This window comes from Camelus bactrianus, chromosome 28 (genome assembly GCF_048773025.1).
Source record: "Camelus bactrianus isolate YW-2024 breed Bactrian camel chromosome 28, ASM4877302v1, whole genome shotgun sequence".
NCBI classification, from domain to species: domain Eukaryota; kingdom Metazoa; phylum Chordata; class Mammalia; order Artiodactyla; family Camelidae; genus Camelus; species Camelus bactrianus.
Genome location: NC_133566.1, coordinates 18,921,254 through 18,943,876, shown reverse-complemented (window position 1 = coordinate 18,943,876; position 22,623 = coordinate 18,921,254). Strand labels below are relative to the sequence as shown.

General features: G+C 43.2%; 1 protein-coding gene across 1 annotated transcript in view; it reads left to right on the top strand.

The window, feature by feature from the left end:
- The first annotated feature begins 96 nt into the window (after positions 1–96).
- Positions 97–22,623, top strand: part of RMND5A (required for meiotic nuclear division 5 homolog A) — a 48,297-nt gene continuing 25,770 nt past the window's right edge. Inside the window, exons 1-2 of the mRNA XM_074354616.1 lie at positions 97–868; positions 17,061–17,203. Coding sequence (XP_074210717.1) covers positions 727–868; positions 17,061–17,203 — 285 coding nt within the window. The 5' untranslated portion in view covers positions 97–726. The remainder of the gene's footprint in view (positions 869–17,060; positions 17,204–22,623) is intronic.

Below are 22,623 nucleotides of genomic sequence, written 5' to 3'. Positions count from 1 at the left end.
TCCTTACGTATTCCCGGCGCCCATTGGTTCGTTTTCCCCATTTCTGGGCGGAGTGGTTAGGGACGGTTTCCACCCTCTTGTTTACGGCGCGCGCAGTTGTAGCGCTCTCGGCGCGCTGGGGCTGTCTCCAAAGTTCCTTATTTAGCTCCTCGGACCAATTGGGTCTTTGCTCCACCCTCGCCTTCTCCCGAGCACACCTTCCGCGTGGTACGGCCCACACCTTTAGAGCGGCGACGGGAGCAGACGCTGATCGCGTTCCTCCACCCGCGCTCGCCAGGCTGCCCCCCTTTCGAGGGCGCGCTTGGTACGGCCCGCGCCGCCTCCTTCCCTCGCTGGGGTGGCTGCCCCCCCTTCGGGTCGGCGGCGCTTGGTGCCGCCCGGGAGAACCAGGTCATCGGTCGGCTCCCGTGAAAACAAAAACAATCGGTGGCGCCGCGGCAGGCAGCCGAACGCGGCGAGCGGGGAACGGAGAGTGGGGGCGCGGGGCCGGGGGGGGGCGAACAAGCGAACGGGAGCGGCGGCGACGCGCCGGGATCCGGGGCGCCATGGGGCAGGCGGGCGCGGGCTGCGCGGGGCTCCCCCGGCGCCGGGGCTAGCGCGTCCGCCGCCTCAGCCGCCCGCGCCGCCCGCCTGGGGGACGAGGAGCAGGACGCGGCCTCGGCCGGGCCCGGGCTGAACGGCTGCGGACACCCGGGCGCCGGGGAGCCGAGCGCCGCCGCCTCCGGGATGGATCAGTGCGTGACGGTGGAGCGCGAGCTGGAGAAGGTGCTGCACAAGTTCTCGGGCTACGGGCAGCTGTGCGAGCGCGGCCTGGAGGAGCTCATCGACTACACGGGCGGCCTCAAGCACGAGATCCTGCAGAGCCACGGTAGGGCGGCCCGGGTGGGCGCGCGGGGCCGGGCCCATCCGCCCGCGCCCCGCAGGCCCCGGCGGGCTGGGAGGGGTGCCCTCCGGGGGTCCCGGCTCCACTTCCCCCGCGGCGCGGAGACCCCCGGGCCCCTGTGACTTTTCCTCGCCCTCTCCCCGGGTTTGTCTCGAACCTGCCCCGGCCTCCTTAACTAAGAGTGAACGCAAACCCACCCGGAAACCGAGAAACCCATTACCGGAGCCCGAGCTCCAGCCTGGGTTAATCAGGGGTGGGGGCCGGTCCATCGCACCTGCAAACTGCCGCCCTCCCGGGGCGGGCGCCCCCATCAATTGCCTTGGGCCCAAGGGCCTGAGTGATAAGAGGATCAGTGCAGGAAGCCCCCTTCTCCTCCCCAGCCCCAAACACTTAGCCCGGGGACTTTGCTCGTCTTCTTCTTTCTTCTTCTTCTTCTTCTTCTTTTTTTTTTTTTGGCAAGTCGAGTGTTATTCTTAGCTGCGGGTTAACAAAACAGCCGCTCCTGCAACTCCATAATTTGACTCAGTGTGGAAGCAGCTTTTCTTCAATTCCGCAGCGGCACTGACATAATTCCTAGGAAACTAGCTGAATCAAATTGTTCAGCTCTCCTAGTGTAGCCTGTGATGAGACGAAAGCGGCTCTCCAGAAACACACTGTGGCACAAGTTGTTAGTTAGTTACGTTTCCTGGTCAAGTTTTTACTCGTTTTCCTTTCAGAAAACATGTTTTCCTATAGAAGGTGTTTCTCCTGTATTATTATTGCCCTTGGCCCTGGGGGCAGATACTTTGCCACAGTTAATTTGTGGAAGCTGGTTGGGAAGGGTTTTTGGTTTGGTCTTTTAAAATAACATTAAAGGACTGGTATCCTTAGATTAAAATGTCTACGATGGTGATTCCTTATGAGCAAGAAGTAAAAGACTTTATTTAATGGATTCATTGGAGAGGTTGGAGGGGGCCGTCTCAACCCGAAGACTCATCGGAAATTTATGAAAAGGAAGGTTTGGTAGCTAGGGTGACAAGTAGGTACTGTGGCAGGTGAGATGGAGGACAGTGGCACTATCTGAGCTTCCCTCCTCCTCTCCTTCCTTCTTGGACACCTTCCTTTCCAAGACTGCTTTGAGTTGAGACTTCGTGCTGGTCCATGGGGAGAGGGAGCCTTAGAACATCTCATCCTGGACATGATGGTCACTTTGGAACTCTAGGGAAGAAGCAAACTAGAGACTGTCGTAGGGAGAGGACTGGAATATGAATATGGAAAAATGAGCAGCCCTAGCTGGCTGCCAGTGAAGAGGCAGTAGAGGAAGAGTGGGCTGGGACCCCTGGGAAGGCGCTGGTGAACTTGGTTGGCTTTGGACAAGTGAGAAGCTGAAGGGCTAATGAAGATGAAATCAAGAGCTTAATGTTACTTGTGGCTGGAGATGCATAGATGAAGTCTGGGAGGAAAGTAAGGTCTGAGCTGGTTTCCTGGTGTCATTTCTACAGAGGAGACTGAAGAAGATCACTTAGGCTGCAGGGAGGAAAGCCTGTAGGGTCTAACCACAGCCTTGAACTCCCCCTGGAGAGTTGGGGGGCCAGGAGGAGCCAGCAGAAACAGGAAGGATGGGCGTAGAAAAAGAGGTTGGTCAACTGGTATTTGGCTTTTGGGAGGCAGTGATCTTTGCTTGCATAGAATTGTTAAAATAAACTAGACGACTGGGAGTTAAAAATAGGCAGATTGAGGTGTAAGGTGCTGCCTGAGTCCAGGGCCTGAAGGCGTGCCTCCTCCCCTCTCAGCTGGAGAGGAAATCTTGGACTTGTTAAAGCCTGAAAGGAGGGGAATGAGTGAAGGCTGTAGACTTGGAGAGGTGGAAGAGCATTTCCTTCTTAGGGACCTGGTCAGGGACTGAGCGGGTCGGATAGGCAGAGCTTGAGAGAGAGAGAGCGAAGATGGAAAGTCAGATCCCTTTCTTCGGTGGGAGGGAGGCCATGTTCATTGAAGGGGGATGTGATTGTGAGCCATGTTTTAAGGGATTGGGGGCCCATCCAGGATGGACTTAAAATACTTTAGAGAAATTGCCGAAGTAGGAATTTGTTTTCAACCTCTTTGCTTGGTATCAGGGAACTTTCCGAGGAACTTATGGCCTGAGGGCTGTTTGCCATCATGTGGTGAATTGGCAAACGTTCTCTTTTCAGCCTATTTTTTTTTACCTTCTTGTCTACCTAATTGCAGTCATATATTGGTATCTTTTTGATTTTCTTTAATTCTTTAATAATAGGATTAAGTGACAAAAGACAACTATAAAACTTCAAAGAAAAATGCCGTAAGTGCCAGCTCTAGTTTCCAAAATAAAATCACCTTCTGGTGTTCTTCTGTATGAAGACAGACATCATGTTTGGTTTCTGGGTTATGGTATTTTTCAAAGCAGATAATTCATTAAGTTCTCTGCAGGCAATGAGGGTATTACATTGACTCTTAAATATACTCTTCTCAAAGTTATATGTACTGACATCTGAATTTGGGACTCCATATTGAAGTTTAAAGGGAAGTTTTCAGGGCTGTGAGGGTACCTCACTGGACAAGTGACTTGGTGGGCTCCTGTGACTTGGAGGAGGGGCTCCAGTTGGGATGCTCTTCCAGGGCTTTGGATTTCGTTCTCTGGGCTTATTTGTGGTGCTATTGTTGTAAGAATGTGATATGAATAAAGTAGAATCTCTGGGACTCTACAGATCCCCCAACATTGCACCGTACTGATGGTGAATGAATGACTGGTGCAGAAGTGTCCTTTAGCGAGGGTCAGGGGAGCAGTTCAGTTTGGAAGGTTGAATTACGTTTTCTTACGTTTCAATTTATTTTTTCTAAAGTTGTGAGCAGATAGCTCTACGAAATGAGGATGGTTAGGGTGGTTTGAGGTGGAAACTGTACGTCAGTGGAGTGTGTTAGCCCACTGACAGCCCTGGTCCACTCTCACCACCCTTACTCCAGATCGCGAACACCACCCAGAGGGGGCTTGCCTGGAAATGAGCCCCCAGATCTCTCTCATCTGCTCTCATCTTGCCTCCATATGGCCTAAAATTCTTTCATATAAACTTTCTCTAATTAACCATTTCTTTTAAAATAATGAATTCCTTAATTCAGACACTCTTTGGGAGGATGAGGGTGATGTGGGATGATCACTCACACCCAATGAATTAGTTTTTGCTCTGCTGTTTAATCCAGCAAGTCCAGCCTTCGAAAAGGAAAAAAAAAATTTTTTTTTTAAAGGGAGTGTCAGGTCTGTGGCAGAGGAATAATTTCATAGTGTAAGGCTCTGAGAGATAAGTATAGGCTTTGACTGGGTGTCATAGCCAGTCTGGGGGGTTTTGGTGCTTCAGGGACAACAGTGATAACAGAAGTTCCAAGAGGCAGTAAAGAATTAGGAGAATACTAAAAAGGCGTTCTGCTGAAGCCCGGTCTCCTTCTCTTCCTGGAGACTGACTGACTGTAGAGGCTTTTCTTCATGGCCTTGGAACTGCCGTGGAGACCTTAGGGTGGTAGCTTGGAGGATGGGGCTGATCCAGAGCCATCAGAGGATTCCACGGTCAAACGGATTAGAGGTAACTGGTCATGGTAAATGGCTGGTTGTCAGAAGTTCATGGATTGTACTGAGCTCTGATTCTTATCCGTAATTATTTTGTTGAAACTTTAGGTTCTCTTTATTTCCCCAGCTCTGAGGGAAGAGGAGGGCACTGTTACGTTATAACTAAAATATTATTTCATATACAGCTAAAGTCACCATTCACATGGATGGTATGGGAGCCACACTTTGGACAGCCCCTGATTAACAGATAAATAGTTTGGATACATTTTGGTGATTTGACTTGTGATCGTTTATTAGCCCTTTTTGGGCAAGGATATTTATGTTTTGTTTCTCAGTAGCACTTACGTGGTGGAAAGGAGATCATAGAACTATATATCATGTATTGCTGATATTATAAATTCACATTTGGTAATAGAAAATTAGGCTGAAAGAACTGGGTAACAGTTTTATGACAGGTATATAGTGTACTTGGGGAAATTACAATCTTCATAAGAGTAAAGGGTATACAGTATTTTACAGAATTATTATTTTTAGGCTATTATTAAAGGGAGTTTTAATATAGTTTCTGAAAATGATTCTCACGGAATTTTCTGAATTTACAATTGTATTGATTTTGACTAGACAGTACATTTAAATGGTGTAAATTCAAATGATAGAAAGGATACCCAGTAAAAACTCTCCCTCTCAGTCTTTCTTATTCCTGAACCACCAAGTTACCCACCTCACAGCCAAAGATGCTAGTTTCCAGAAAGAAATAAGAGAATTCAGGGAAGTGATAATTTATCACTGTTTATTTTTTCTCTGAAGCATTGGACATGTCCTTGTTGTGATTTAGGCTTAGTATCATCTCAGTTTGCAGGATAGTAAAGACAGCTTCATTCGTGGGCATGATCCATACATATCATCTAAAAGTGTGTGTGTGTGTGTGTGTGTGTGTGTGTGTGGTGTCTGACTCCTAGTAGTAAAACTCATTTAAACCATGATCCTCTACCTTGATTTCTCTCTTGGTGAATCAAAGAGATTTAGTTACTATTTGCAGAATTGCTTCCTTTTTTGTTGTCGTTAAATTTGAGGGTGACAAATGAGAAGTAGGTAATTAAACATGAAAGAAAAAACAAATTAGATGGTCATGTTTTTAACTAATTTCTGTGATACTGTCATCAGTAGACAAAAACCAGGGTCCGGGTTTGCATGTTTGATATAACTTTCCATTCTAGAATTTGGGTTGTAAATACTAAATACATATTGAAAAGTATGTTTATTTATGTACGTAAATTCTCTGTGCTTTTCAGAGCCTACCAGTGCTGAATGCATTGTGTTGAATGAATGTAAAGGGATCAGGGTTTGGTGGCCTAGTGGCTTGTTTACTAATTCAGTCTTGTTCTTTGATGTTCAGGGAGTAGGCTACATAGCCTGGCCTCCCATTTGTTAACCATACTTTTGCTAATTATTACTATCCAGACACTCTTGAGAGAAGAATGATTTTAAAGTTTTGAATTGAATAAAATTTGATATGTACGTTTAACATCTCATCTGGAAGGTAGCAGACAAGTAGGTCAGAAAAGTTTGAGTGAATTAACATCAGCCATTGCTCAAGTTCTCTAGAATAGACCAGTCAGCAAGCTGCTTGGGCTATTTTATAGGTGATGAGAATAATGATAGGTTAGTGTTGGTGTTTCCAGTTGGGTTTAGAAGCAGGTTTAACTTTGCCAGCCAATTCTTCCCAGGCTCATTTAGGAGATAATTCTTTGTTACTTGGCACCTTATTCATTCAGACTAGTATATTACTCAGGATCCTTTTGGTTGCAGGTGGCAGAATAGTTTTAATTAAAATGGAATTTGTTGACTCATAACTAAATAGGCCGAGGTTAGGCCAGCTGGTTCCGGGGACGCAGGGTGTCATGAGGACTGGTTTTGTTCTCTTCCTCTCTCAGCTGTGCTTTCCGTGGTTGGCTTCATTCTCAGCAGAGCTTTTTCCACATGGAGGTAAAGACAGCCAGCGGACTCATGTCATCCTTACAATGCTTGTGACCCCAGACACTGAAACATGCCTGTTTTCTGTGTTTCCATCAAAATTACTGGGGAATATCTTAATTGTCTTGGTTTGAGTCGTAAGCCTCTCCCTGAATCAGTAACTGGGGCCGGGGCATGGAGTCCATTGAGCCACCTTGGGCTGTGCTTACCCAGGGTCAGGGCCACTGTTGCTCAGATAGAGGAGAGAGTTCTAGAAAGGAAGGCTTGTAACTGACAGAAGTGCTAGGTGTCTATTGTAGTTGAGCAGCTGCAAGTTACATCAGTAGCACTGTTCTTTGAGATGTTTTCTTGACGAGCCCAACCTTCATTTCCCAGCTTTTGCCTTAGCTCCTAAATGCAATGTTCATATAATTGAAATACTGAGTTGTTAGTACGACTTTGTAGGCTGGAAAATACAACTCGGTTCATGTTGCCTTTGGGAACTTGCTTGAAATTGCTTTAATGCTTGGTGTAATAAAATCATTTTCCTAAGTTTTTTTGTCTCTTAAGTAGTTTCTAACTCTGGATAATAATATCAGTAAGGGAGAAGCTTGCCGACACTTCTGTGATACTGTCATTCTAGAGTTGATAGAGAAGTTTCCATTGTTTTCATGTCTTAGTCTCTTAGTAGTTAGAACAGTAAAAATGGTGTTTTATGCAAACTACTGTTCACTTGGGATATTAAAAAATTGGGCCCTGCTTCTTCATCTGTAAAATCTTTGAAATTGACCCCAAATGCAGTTGAGGGGAGAATGGTGGGGAGCCCTGGCCCTGAGCTGCGTGCTGAGCCCCATGGTAACCATGGAACTCGCAGAAGTTGCCAGATCCCAGGGAGGTGATGCTCTCCACTGGGCATTTCTTTGAATCTTAAGAGTCTACAGAAGAGTGGCAGAAACTTCTGGCCTTCCTCTTACATTACTTGATAGTCTAACGCCTCAGAGAACAGACTGGAATCTGGCAGAACTTGAACTTTTACGAATATGCTTTCACCCTATTTGGGTTTCATGATTATATGGCTGAGCTCAGAATGGTTCTTTGGGAACCTTGTCCGGGGAGTCCTCAAGGCTCATGTTGCCATGTCTTTCTCCACTTATCACGTGTGTTACCTTTGACGAGTTTTCTGTATCTGGAATCCATGTAGGTTTAAAGCTTATTTGCTCTATGAAGGCATTTGGGAGGAGATAAGAAGAGGCTTCTTTAAAAAGAAACACTGTATGCGTGGCCTCAGGACTCCAGGAGCGTGGGGGCTCGTTGAGGAGATTAAGAAGATGAGTCTGCACTGGTGGAGAACAGAGTTTTGTCCAGTAGCTCAGGAGATCTGGATCTGAGTCCTTGTTCTGTGGTGTAACTGGTTCCACAATCTTGCTTAGCCTCTCTCCTCTTCAGTAAACTGATAACTTGCACCATGGAGTTACGGGAATTAAACAGGTAATATGAACTGGCTTTGAAATCTGTAAAACAAGACATACTCGCTCTCTTTAAGGTCTGTACCTTTAAGCAGTGTTAAGCAGTGTTTCAACTGAGACACTTTGACTATTTAGATATCTTTATTACTGGTATATATTTACCACCATTCTGTGCCCAGTGGGCTGCTTAACACCCTAAGGAATATTCAAAAAGTATGAGAGACAGAGTCTTCAAGGAGCTTTATTTGGATAATGAGGCCAGACTTTTGCATTTGAGAGGGGAAGAAGCCATGGGACAGTACACAGTATGATGCAGAACATGCTTCTGCTTGGTATAAATGCTAGCCATTCAGAGGAATGGGGAGGGAAGGCGCCTTTAGAAAGAGCTACCCGGACGCGGGGCGTTTCAGTGGACCCTTAGAGCACTCGATCAGTAGTTGGTAATCACTGCTGATGCGTGGAACTGGGCTGGAGCTTGTGGGAGTCACAGAGGACAAGCAGCCGTTCTTGTGCTCTAAGAATTTTCTGTCTGGTTAGGGAGGCGAGCCTGGTTTGTTTTTAACAATGCAAGGTTACATGTATAGGCTGTTTGGATGGTACCGACAGGAAGGGTGGCATTTGAGACAGGGAGAGACCCTTCCAGGCTGTGGGAGGTTTCAGTAATGTGGAGAGTGGGAAGATTGGATGGGGTGCCAGGAGAGGAGTTGGCGAGAACAAAGGTGCAGAGGAGTGAGGGTACAAGAGCCGTCCTGGGAACAGTGAAGCACCCAAGTGGGGAGAAGCGGGATCAGAGAATTAAAATTGGAATCAGGTTTCACAGAGTCATGGCTCTCAGGGAAGGTGGCAGACTGGGGAGACACTGAGTGATTGGGGGGAGCATTGCACAGACAAGGGACAGGGACGTGATCTGAGACCAGTTAGCATTTAGGTTATTGGAGTTGGGAGTGAGGTTTGAATAGAGGCAGGAAGACGAGTTACGGTTCAGTGTCAGCCTAGATCTGATGACACTTGGGGCCTGTTTTGGGGTCTTGGTGGTAGAGGTATAAAGAGACCCATGCCTGGGGTCTCCCTAGGGAAGGATTCCCAGGACTTGGTGTAGACTGGGAGAGAGAGGCTGGAAAAATCAAAGGTTAATGTAAGGTTTTGAGCATGAGTAACCGGTTGACAATTATAGAGCCAGGAAAAAATAGGAAGTTTAGGAGAGGGGAAGGTAGAAAATCGAGTTTGATTTTTAAATATGAAACCCACATTGGAATGCTAAAAGAAACTCTATCTGATTCATCCATTCATTTCAGAGATAAATAAAGAGATGGCAAGAGATTGATTCTCTGTATTTCGAATTTGAAGGCAGTGAACAGACTCTAAAGTTCCACTGTCAGCAGGCATTTAAAAATTTGTGCCCGCATCCGCCTCCTCTTCACTCGCCAGGTCTTAGCTCACAGCTCACAGTCTCCTTTAGAGCTTCCCCTTTCTTCCCTGGGCGAGTCATTTTGGTCTGGCGCTCAGTTCTAGGAGCACTGTTAGTCTGCACTGTGTCACTTAGGTCCTAAAGGTAGACTTTGTGCTTTTGTTTTCTCTTGTGCTCAGTTTTTAGGCTGTGATTTAGGGCAGCGTGGATCAGAACACCTATCTGTAAACTGACCATTCTGTTCAGAAAGGTCAGGCGTTGATCAGCAAATACTATCCTTTACTTTGTACATATGTACAAATTCCAGGTTTTCTGTTTTTATGTCTTGTAAGCACATTCATGTTCACCTAGTCAATGACTTCTTCAGAATCAATTTTAGACTCTTATCCTTCTTCTTTTATTCCCATCCTAAATTTCTTAATCTGTCTAGAACACTTAATCTGTACCCTGAACACGGCTGACACAAGGCATTGAGCACTCCATAAATGTTAATTGAATCTTTTCTCTTTCAGTTTTATTAGGTAGAATTATTTGTTTGACTGCACATATGCAATATATTACATGTAAATACATATACACAGTATACTGCGCATATTTTTAAAATTTACATATATGTATTGTTCATTGTTTCTGAGAATGTTTAGAGCTTTAGCTTAAATCTTAATGTCGTAATTTTTCCCTCCTTTTTGACCTTAGTTTTTGGTTTTTTTCCCGTTTTGTCTTTGGTTTCATTTTGTTTATATTATGGTATTAAGATTTTTTAAAAATAAGAGTGGGCTAGTATAGAATTTTTTCCTTCTATAACCTTCTTTTGACTTTTTTCTATCTTAATTATTTTTAAAGAAACTAATCTAGAATTCTGGAGTATAGCTCTGTGAGGTCTGAGTTTTCATTTAGGTACATTTGGGATTATGTGTACTAAATGAATTTCTTTCTGTTTATCTATATTAAAACTTGGGTGCCTTTCTGCCTTCCACTTAGTTCCCAATTTAAGATCTCTGTCCATTTTGTGAAAGTGGAGTTAACTTTTAATAACTCAGAACTGCTCAAATGTAATATTTATAAACTTAGCTCAAGACGCAATCCTGTGAGCTCTTATTTAAGTCTTTACAAGTTTAAGGGTTTTTTTTGGGGGGGGGAGGGGTGTTTGTATTTGAAAAAGAGAAGGAACTTGTAACTGGGGATCTCTTTTGTGAATGTGTTTTATTTGAAACCTTGTGTATGTGTATTGACTGACGCACTTATTTGGTGTTTGGAAAATTTAGGCTGTGATGCTGTTGCGTAGCACACCTAAACCATCCTGTGAGAGCAGGCGATCAGCGAGGATGTGGGTTCCCAGCGTTGGTGGCGCCAGAGTCTCCAGTGCTGGGCTTGAAATTGAGAATTTGTAATACACAATCTGTTATTTTTCTGTTCACTCAGTAGATAGTTATTGAACACCTAATATGTGCCAGCTGCCATGCTAAATAAACGGTGGAGGTGAAAGGATCATATTTCCTATCTTCAAGTAAATTCACGAGGGGATAGACAGATACTTACAATGTAGTGTGAAACCCCGATGGAGAAGTACAGGAAGCTATGCAAATAAACATTTTTCTGGTTTACTGTTTCTGTGAAACTAATGGACGTAAACCCTGAAATGGCTGGGCAGTGAAGCTGAGGGCAGATTTTGAAGTCTTAGCTGGGCTCTGTGGAAACAGTTTAGGAGTTAACTCCAGCAGGTTAGATTTAGTTTGGCAGATGACTGACTTTGGAGAGACCATGACTTTTCCAGTTTCTGAGAATATCATGCTTAAAATTTGTTTATAAAAGGTTCAGTTCTATTAGAATACCATTCCATTGCACTGAAAGAAAAACTGTCTTTAACGTTGACCAACCATGTGTGTAAATTCTTTGCTTCGATTTAAAATCTCTTATTGACATGCTAATTATTTTACTGTTGAATGATATCATACTAAAAGTGACCTTAAATTAAAAAAAAATGTGGTACAGCCACTTTGGAAGACAGTGTGGCAGGTTCTCACAAAATGAAGCATTAGTCCTACCATAAGATGCAGCAATCAGCGCTCCTTGATATTTACCCGAAGAGTTGAAACTTACTTCCACACAAAGACCTGCACTTGGTTGGATATGGCAGCTTTACTCATAACTGCCAAAACTTGGAAACAACCAAGGTGTCCTTCAGTAGGTGAATGGATAAATAAAGTGTGGTTATATCCAGACAATGGACTAAAATGAAATGAGCTCTCAAGCTGTCCATGTGTGGGGGCAAGTTATATATGGGAACTCTTAGTACCTCCCTGTCAGTTTTCTTGTAAACATAAAACTGCTCTGAAAAAAAGTCTTTGAGGAAAAAAGCACTTGTGACTGTAAGTGATGAGCTCTGCTTCAGAATGACTTCTTTCCTTCTTGTATATTTGAGGGCTTGGTCCCAGGAGGTTGATTGCATTGCAAGACACAGTTGGCACGAGACTTCATCCTGCATGAAAAGTGACCCTGGATTCCAGTGCTCACCTTCAGATCTGGTTTAGTTACGGGAAGGGTGGCTGTCACCGTAATTGCCCAGCTGTACTTCTAGGAACCAAATCCGACGAGATTTCTTTCATGGAATGGTTCTCCTAGAAGCAGGGTTTTTTATTTTTTTAAATTAAAAAAAAATTTTTTTTAGACAGACAAATCAAAAGAACATTAGGACTCTCCCTTTAAGACTGAGAAGTTTGGTCTCAATCGGTTTGGTTGTTATAGTGGTTTTCAAACCTGTTTTTACTTTTGGCTGCTTTCCACTGAGTCCATTTGAAAATGCATTAGTGGAATCTTTCTCTCTCAAAAGGGCTTTCCCAGGATTCCCGTTCAGATTCTTCCATTATGCTTTTCTTGTGCTTCCAAATACTTTGTAGAAATTATTTTTCCTTGGGGCATACTGAGAACTCTCTCAAAGTTAATTAATTGACCCTATGTTACTAATATCATAAACTTAGCAGACTAAGTTGCTACGATTCGAAAATATCAATGGATTGGATTTTGAGGTTAGGGCATAGAAGTTGAGTTCTTAAATTCCATATGACCTCCCTCCTCCGGTTTGGGCTCTGCTTTTTTGTTCCTTAACCTTTTGTTTCTTTGTTGTCTACTGACTGTAGAAACAAACGTGTCTGGATGGGTAGGAGTTACGGTTTGCATTTTTTAGGTTTTTTTTTTAAATTGAGTTCATATACGACACAACCACATACCACATACCCTTTTAAAGTGTGTAATTCACTAGCTTTTAGTATATTTAGAATTGTGCAGCCATAACCATTATCTAACTCCAGAACATTTTCATCACTCCCAGAAGAAACCTCATATCATTAACAGTCACTCTCCATTCCACCCTTCCCCCCAGCCCCTGGCAACCATGAGTCTACTTGCCTGTTCTGGGCATTTCATATATGTAGAATCACACAATAAGTGGTTTTTTTGTGTCTGGCTTATTTCACTTAACATGATGTTTTCAGGGTTCATCCATGTTGTAGTATGTATCAATGCTTCATTCCTTTTTATTTTTAAAGTAGGGGAGGTAATTAGGTTTATTTTCATTTTTAGAGGAGATACTGGGGATTGAAACCAGGACCTTATGCATGCTAAGCATGTGCTCTACCACTGAGTTATACCCTCCCCCCATTCCTTCTTATAGCTGAATAATACCCTGTTGTCTGGATTTGCCACATTTTGTTTATCCTTTCATCATTTTGACATTCAGATTGTTTCCATTTTTTGGCTGTTAAATGCTGCCATGGACACGTACAAGTTTGTGTATGGCCGTATGTGTTCATTTCTCTTGGGTATAGACCTAGGTGTAGATTCTTGGATCACATGGTAACTTTAACTTTCTGAGGAATGTTATCTACAGCTGTTGCACCATTTTACATTCCATCAGCAATGTATGAGGGTCTAAATTCTCCACATCCTTGCCAACGCTTACTGTTGTCATCCATCTTTTTCATTATAGCTATCCCAGTGGGTGGTAAGTAGGTTCTCACTTTGCTTTTGATTTGCATTCCCTTGTTGATGAATGATGTTGAGCGTCTTTTGCTGTGCTTACTGGTTATTTGTGTATCTTTGGCTTCTTTGAAAAAAATGTCTATTCTGACCCTTTGCCCATTTTTTCGTTGGTTACTTGTGCTTTTGGTGTTATATCTAAGAAACCATTGCCCAATCCAAGGTCAAGAATACACCTACTTTCTTCTAAGAATTTGATAGTTTCAGCTCTTACATTTAGGTCTTCATTTCGAGTTACTTTTTGTCTGTAGTATATATGATTCTTTGCGTATGGATAGCTAGTTATCCTGGCACCATTTGTTGAATATGACTTTCTTTTTAACTGTTTTTTCCCCCTTGTTTTATTTACCATCAGTCCAAATACTTATAAGTGCCTGCAGACGTGCAAGGCATATGAGAAGACTGTGAGGTATAGAGTTTACAAGAAGAATTTGTCTCCCCTTTGTGTCTTACATCTGCTTGAGACTGATGATGGCACAGATACATGAAATTGTTAAATAGTGAATGATTCCATGCCAGAAGAGTGGTGGAAAGAACAGAATTCATTAGGAATTGAGAAGACTGAGTAAGTCTATGGGCAGAGAAGTTCATAGAGAAGATGAAGCCATCAAGGTTAGATGAGCTTTAGATACAGAAAGACCAGAAATGACCAGAGCAGAGCTACTGAAGCAATTAGATTCTTTTGGCCCAAGGTGTATATGGAACATCTTTTAGACAGATTTTGGAATTTTCCTGGATTACCAAGTCTTCTTTTAGTCTCAGTTATGTTATTAGAAGCTGGAAGCACCTGATACATACTTTGAGCAATTGTGTTTAGAAATAAGGGCAAGTTTCTCTTTGGGCCACCCCACATGGGGTTGGGTGCCCTATGGGCACTGTCTTGTTTACTTATCCTTTTGCTTCTCAGTGGTTGTCTTTGAACCAGACTTCTTATGTTCCCTCTTCACGGTGCCTACAAACTTCTAGATTTATTTTCTTGAAACTCTAGAGAAACTGTTTTCTCATCATGGTCACTGATAACTGCCATGTTGTGAATCAGTGGTCAGTTTTCAGTCTACATCTTACTTGTCATGGCACATTTAACACAGTCACCCCTTCCTTCTTGACACATTTTCTTCACTTGGCTTCCCCAACACCGTACTTCCTTGCTTCTCCTCCATCACAGTTAGTGTTTCAGTAGTCTCTGTTAGTCTCCGTTTCCAGTTCCACTTCATCTTGGTCTCATAAACTTGGAGTTGCCAGGACTCCCTCCTTTTACCACTTCCTTGTGTCTGCACTGACTCTTGGTGACTTCACTTAGTATTGTTCACATGCCGGTAACTCACAGATTTGTGTATCCAGCCCTGACTTTGCTCTTGAACTCCAGGTGTATGTATCCAGCTGACTGCTGCCTAGTCACTGTTGACTATTCAACATCTCAGCTTTAACCAGCCCCACACTGAACTCTTAATCTCTCCCTCCTCTTCATACCTGCTCAGCCTTTAATCTTTTTCATCTTAATTGAAGACAACTTTCTGGTTGGCTCAGGTTGAAAACCTTGGAGTCATCTGTGAGTCCTTTTCTTCCCTTATATCCAGTCAGGAAATCCTGTTGTCTTTACCCTCAGAATATATCCAGAATCCAACCACTTCTCACTCCCTCCACATCTGACACCCTGGGCTGAGCTGCTGTCCTCATCTGAATTGCCGCCCCAGCCTCCTAACTCGTCTCCTTGCTTTGCGTCTGTTCTTGTACTCCTGTTGTCAGCCAGAATGACACTATTAACATGTTATGTCAGATAATGTACCTGTTCTACTCAGAACCTTACAGTGGACATTCCTGTCACTCAAAGTAAAAGGCAAAGTCTTTGCATTCCCCAAAAGGCCCTGCAAGATCAGGACCCTCATTATCTCCTGGACTTCCTCCCCTCCTGTTTTCCTTTGCCAGAAATCTACTCTAGCCACGCTGACCTCTTTGCTATTCCTTGAATAGTCTAGGTGTATTTCTGCAATAGGGCTTTGTCCCCTCAGCTTGGCATTCTTTTCCCTGTAGGGGAGGAAAAATAATTCTTCTACCCTTGCGAGTTCTTGGCTGAGACCCCTGTAAGGAAAGATTGATTAACCAGAGAAAAACAAGCAGTTTAACAGGTATACCTCTTGTGTACATGGGGGATTCCCAGGGGGAAATGAGTAACTCAAAGAAGTGGCCTAGAATTCAGGCTTAAATATCTTCAGCTAAAGACCAAAGAAAGGTGGGTGTGGGAAGGCTAGTAATGGGGAGGTTGCCAGGAAAAGCTAAGTAAACGAGTAACATTTGTTATAGAGATCTAAGTCTGCGCTTCCTCCTTTGATAAAAATTTCTTGTGATTTGGAGTCATCCTTCTCTTCCTGGTACGGAGAGGCAGACACCCTTACAAGTGGAGATTTATTTTATAAATTTAAATTTCCTTTACAAGAGGGTAACTTCTGCTCAGTTTTCAGAACTTCTGTGTCTGCTGTTTCTCAAAATAATCAGCTCAAAATAATCCTTACACCAAAGAAGCTATTTTGGAGTGGCATATTCTGCCACTCTTCACCCCCAAAGTAGCCCCGTGGCTAATTCCCTCACTTCTTTCCAGTCTTTGTCCACATGTCACTTTCTCAGTGAGGCCTGTCATGTCCACCTGTTCAAGATGGCAGTTGCTCAGCCCACACGCACGCCCCGTTTGTTTTGCTCTGCAGTCCCCCTCAGCCGGGGGCATGTATCTTTTGTCATGCTGCGTAATTGACTTACTTTGCATGTTGTTTATCTCATGCACTAGAAGGTAAGTTGTAGGGCAGGGATTTTTGCCTGGACGCTGCTATGCCTGTCACCTAATTCAACGCTCAATAAATCGTTGTTGCACGAATGAACGTCCTAGAGCTGCTGTGCATTTGGGCTTATTCTTGTTGAGATTCTTGGGCCTCATCCCAGAGACATCGTATTACTCAGGTGTTACTGGGGGACAGGTCACAGAGGCACCGTCTGTCTAGCAGGTACCAAAATCCCAGACTCCCGGAAGAAAAGCGTTTCACCGTAAGCCGCATTATACAGACAGGTTGGGCACAGTGGGCCGTTCTTAACCGGTTAGAGGGATAGGAACTCTCCTGCAATCTGAACTCCCAGAGGCCAGCCAGGGGCCAACCTCGCGAGCAGGCCTGAGACTTAATCCTTAGAAAGGCTGCTCACAAGATTGGCCCTTGGCTGGCTTCTGGGAACGTGGATTTCTGGAGAGTTCCCACCACCCTGACTGGTAACGGTGGCTCGCTGTTGCTTACAGGTGGGGTATGATAACTTCCCTTTTAGGTTCACTGTTTTCATCATGGTATCCAAAGAAGTTTGTTTTTTCTTCTTTATGTAGAAGAGAAACCATTTAGACTTCTCTCTCTTTAGGAAATTTAGTAATGATTGAGAATGAATTAAAAAGTTTAAGTGTATGCAATAAGTGAGTTTATTCACTTAGACATATTTCCTGGAAAATGCCTCAGCCGTATTATTCAGTCTATTCAGATTTTAGTAATTACAAAAGTGATGTATTTCATAGTAAAAATTTTGAATTTAATTCAAACAGTAAAAAAATTAAAATATCTTTCCTACTATTCACTTGAAAGATAATATCTGTGTGACCATGTGTTTCAAAGCAGACACGTTTTCTTCATTTTCCCTCCATCTTTCGTGTTCCATCGGGCCAGTTTGAAACTTGCCATCTTGGGGTTTGCTTTTGTGAATAACCAGTCTTCTTCCTTTCTTTCTCTTTTATAGGCCAGGATGCTGAGTTGTCAGGGACACTTTCACTTGTTTTGACACAGTGCTGCAAAAGAATAAAGGATACCGTCCAGAAGTTGGCCTCAGACCACAAAGACATCCACAGCAGCGTTTCTCGGGTTGGAAAAGCCATTGATAAGGTACGTTGTTGGATGGGGTGTTCAGGACGCGTTAGCGTCGTCATCCTTCATCTCCTGTCACCGCTCCAATGACATTAGCTTTCTCGGGCTGTTTTACTCTGGTCCTTTCATCCTTGCTTTCAGTAGCTGTTGCAGATCTGATTTTACTATGTCATTCGTAAAGTTTCCCGTTGCTATTATTTAAAAAAGCAAAAATAAAAGCTAACGAAAAAGCCTTCTTTTTTTATAGCCTTGTTTTTTTCACTCATTTGCATGTATGACTACCGCTTCTCGTGTCATGATGAGTAAATTTCCAAAGAAATTTTAACTTACTGGAAGGGAGTTTGTTTATAGAAGTAACTTTTCCTGCTTCCTGAGTAATCCCCTGGCTGTGACTCTGCCTCTGTTACGGGATGAGTAGGATAAGACCCTCGCAGCCGTCCCCCTGCATCGTCCGAACTTGTCTTCCTGTGGGCGCGCTCGCCCCGTTCTCCAGCGTTGCTTTCTGCGTGAGCGGGTGGGTTGCTCGCCAGCAAGACCAGTCACTGGTGGGGGGTGAATCTTGTGACATCTCTTCAATCTTTGACTTAGTGGTTTCCTTATAAGCAGTTACCATTTTTAGCACTGGGCCAGTTTTGCCCTTGGAGTTCATAGTCTTAGCGGGGCCTAAGAGAAGTGGCCGCAGGTCACTGTGTGATACCTCTGACTGTTTCAGCCATAGGGGAGTTTGTCCTTTTTGTTACGGACATTTTTGTTCACACATTGTAAACTTCCGGGAGGGTAAGGAGAACTTTTGGGGAGAATTCTTTGTAGTAAAACCAGTCTTACGAGCTGTTTCATCTGTATGCATGAAAACATTAGCTATAATATACATAGAAAGTCATGGAAGCCAGAGAGTGGCTCTAACTCATGGGTACATTTCTTTAGGGTGAAGTAACTCCTGCTGGTGTTTAGGAAGCTTCAGATTTTGGTGGCTGATAGTGACCATCCCATTTAGTGATTGCTTGACCACCAGGCTGCCTGCAGTTAGGACAGAGCCTGGGGACAGAGGGACCAGAAGATGCCATGCCAGTGAGAACAGCTGAAGCTTTCACAGCAGCCAGTCAGAGAAAGTATCTGAGAAAAGATCCCTGCTCTGGGAGCAGGTAAGGGGGCCTCAGGAATCGTACCTCAGTGGTGTGGGCTGCTGGTCCCCAGGGTCTGGAGCGTTTGGGCAGATAATTCAAGGGCTTTGCATTGTCATCAGAACCCTCTTCACTCCCTGGCTACTGGTGACTTGCTAAACATGTCTTCCTCCTGGTCTAGCAAGTCTTTACAAATATTTATAAGGGTTGTCAGGTATTTTGGCTAATCTTTGAGACAAAACATTTAAACATATTTGGTGCTAGAAATGAAAGTATCTTTTTGAGAATGGCTAACAAGGGGACACATAATGAGTCCTCTACATTCTGGCTTTTTTGGTGAGGATGTGTTTAAGGTGAATGTTGCTAATTAAATACTTCACTTGTTTATTTTGAGGACATTTTTTCATGAACTTCAAAGTTATAAGAGCTTTATAAAATAATTTTATTTTTGGTAGTTGTATGTTCCTTTGAAAGTAGTTTAGGTTGTAGGTGACCTGGATTCTAGATTTTTCTGATTCATCATATGAAACCACACTATTAAGTTGATACCTGGACAAGTATTTGTGAAATTACAGTCCTGGGGGACAGCAGAAAGCTTGGATCTCTTAGTCCAGTTCTCATCATCTTTCAGTGCATTCTCTCTGATTTTTGGGTGTTTTGAGGGGCATGGGGGCGTCTGCTTAGCCTCAGCTGTAGAGGAAGCTGTTACCAGACTAGAGCTGCCGAGACAAGGTGCGTGAGCTTTTCGCGCACATAAGGAACTCTGTGTGGGCTGTTGTTGTATCAGACTCCGTTGACTTGAAGTCTTCCTGCTCTTCCAGTTTGCACCTGGTCAATTTGTGCAAGCTTCCGGGGCCGCCTGTTGTAAAGGCTGGGTGGAATCATACGGATTGGTGAATCGGATGTAGCTGAAGCCATTGTGGCCCAAGCCTTTAAGCACCAGAGCAAACAGCCTTGAGTAATAAACTGGAATGCTGTCCAGCAGCCTGTGAGCACAGTGTTGTGGACACATGTTCCCAGCCTGCCAAGAGCAGGACAGTAAAGAGGCTGGTGACTCCTTTACGAGCAGGCTGATTTTGAGTGAGGAACTTGAGCAGATTTTTGAAGTGCTTAAATGGCTTTTTTTTCCTTTAATGTTTTAATGCTTCTTTTAAAGTTCTTTTAGTCATCACTTCCCTGAAAACATAACCAGAAAAGAAGTTTCTGTTGTTAGCCAAGACATTTTCTGGCTTTTAATTATTGCCAACATAAAAAGTTATTGAAGGCTTCTGCTGTAACGTGTTGACTGTTTTCGATACCCATAATATTATCACAATTTAAAATAAATAATATCAACCATTGGATTCTGTGGCAAAAATTTTTGTTAGTGAAAACAAATAATGTGTTGAGTTATTTTTTATTTCCTTATCTATTTTAAGAAAATCTAGAATTCTCTTCTGTTTAGGGTATTTATTTAGTGTTTTTCTTAGTCTTTTGACTTTTTCAATTTCTAAGTAAGAAAAGTCAATAAAAACAATTACTGCTTTAAACTTCTGTGTGTATATGTTATAGTGCTAAGATTTTAAAGTGTCTAAAATTTGTTGTGAGGTAGTTGAAAGTGAAACACATAGTACATGTTCTTGAGAAGATTGTGGTCTAGTCTGGTCATGGAAGAGTGCTTTGTGTACACATGAAAGAACTGAAAAGATCTGAGGCAGCATAAAAGAAGTTTGCATAGGATGGACTCTGCTTATTATAAAAAGTAAAGAGAAGGTCACTGTGTTCTTGATTAATCTAAGGTTTGTGGAGTTGACTTGAAAAAATGGTTAAGATTTAGAGCATCGGAGCCATGAGATATGGTCTTCTGTGTGGCCGGAAGGGAGCTGAACAAGAGATGAGAAAACGGGGGGAAAGGTATAGGTCAAGTGGTAGAGCGCATGCTCAGCACCCGAGAGGTCAAGGGTTCAATTCCCTGTACCCCCTCGAAGCGGAAATCAGTGAGGAAACCTAATTACCCCCCCCCCCCCCATAAAACAGACAGTACAAGAGCTGAGAAAACGCTTGACTCCTGTTAAAGACTCTCAGGGACTGACCTGACTGGAGCGGCTGCCCCTGTCAGGAATAGGGCAGGGTCAGGCTGGGGAAGGCAAGTGATGGAAGGCCGAAGAATCTGATCCAAAGAGGTTGGGGAAAGGGAGGGAATGATAAAACCGTTTGAGGATTTGCTTGCCCTCATTGCATAGGATGAAATTACACCAAGGAGAAGTCAAGAATGGGAAAACAATAACTTACTTACTGAGCAGTGACCGTGTTCCAGGTTCTGAGCTAAGAGTTTTACATACATTTATGGCGCATGATGCATGTACATTATTTCCATTTTACATAGGAGGAAACTATGATTCAGAAATATTAAGTAACATACCCCAGGTGTACAGCTTGGAAATGGTGACTCAAGGACTGGGAAAAGGTCTTACTTAAGAATTTATTCCTAAGTACTGTGCTATATTAGGACATCATTTAGGCTGGTAATGTTTTAAGGAGGAAAATAATGGTTAAACCACGCTGCCTAAGCTGATCTGCCACTAGATGGGGTGTCTGCACTGATGAGGCAAAATGATGGCTGTATTGAAAAAAAAAAAAAAAGGAATGGAGTACAGCTCTAAAAAGTGAAATATAGAATATTTTAAGATAGTTCCAGGTGAGCCATTTGGAACTCCCTTTTATGTAGGTATGACTGGGATGTGAGAGGAGAAAAAGGTATTACTCATTAGAGTGGGTATGAGTTCAGATAAGTGCTAGCTCTCAAGTTGTGTTACTATGTTATGGATAAATCCTTTTGTAGTGGAGGAGATGTTGCTGTTAATGAAGGAAGAAAGAAAATTTAAAAAACTAGAAAACTTACCCTGAGTAAGAAGAAATACAGCTAAGTTGAATTCTGAAATATTGACGATTTATGTTTTGGGTGGAATTTTTAGAATTCCTGAAAAGGAACAGTTAATGACAAAGTTATAAAAAATACTGAGGCTAAAGGATGAAACAGCTTGCTTGGTCTCGCATCCAAGTTAGGCTGGATTGAGAGGGGAAACGGACCTTATACCCATTGAGCTGTACCAGCTAATCCAGTCTGTAATTGTATTCATGTGATTTTAAATTAATGAGTTTATTAATGCCTCTGTTAATGTCCTTTGGTATTTTTGTTTTTCTTTACATTTGCTAAAATGAAGCTCTTTTAAATGTAGCATCAGAAGATTTGGTGGCAAGGCCTGGCTCTCAGATTCAGTAACTGTGTATTGAGGGCTTACCATGGGATAGGTAACTGATAGATAATTTCATGTCCATTATGTAATTTGGTCCTTAGCAACACTTTGTAAGGTTGGGATTGGGGTCGGCATATGTAGAAGTGAAAACTAAGACTTTGGTTAAGTAACCTGCCTGAGATCACAGAACTAGAGAGCAAATAGGATAAAAAAGCCCAGGTTTTAAGACTTTGAGGAACCTTTCTCAACGGGAGTTCCTTGAAAGAATTAATTCCTAGCGCCCTGAGGGGCATATACATGAATTTCTCTTCTTTGCGTCTAGAATGGTAAGCGGTGTGTGTGCCATCTTCGGGAGAATTAGTAAAGCAGTCACTCAGATTTCTTTAGTTGATCAGATAAGGAGGCAGTTGGGGAAGCAGATTACCCAGCACAGAAAGGTATGGGAAAGAGTTGTGAGGGGTGGGGATGCAAATGTGACTGGTGGTTAGATTGTGGGCTATTTTCAGGGTCTTGAAAGCCCTGCAGAGTAGTTCGGCATGTATCTGACGACGCCACGTTACTCCCCTTTGTTTATAAAGTAAGAACTGACCAGTGTGGCAGCCCCCTCCCCTTCCTTAGTGTCGCACGACCAACCTCTCTCTTAACTCTGGAAACTAGAGTACGTGTGTCATGCAGAGGAGAGACTGGAGTGTCTGAAAAGGACACAGTGTCTGTAAACGCTGGTTACGGCGTGCGACTTAATGTGTTTTCCTGTGCAGCGTTTGCAGAGCACTGCTGTCTGCTGTGTGCCTCAATGTGGATTATTTTATCAGAGGGCACGCACCTCATCATCAGTTTTAGTGAGTTTGCTAGTAAAAATTTACCAGTTTTTCCCTAAAGGGTGTGTAACAACTTAACTATCCTACTGAGCATGTATATAACGGTCGCTATTTTCTCAATTCTCTTACTTGTGGTTGGGGAGGTGGTTATTAGGTTGGTTTGTTTGTTTAATTAATTTATTTTAATGGAGGTGCTTTGCTGTACTGGGGATTCAACCCAGGACCTCATGCATGCTGAGCACACATTCTGCCACTGAGCTATA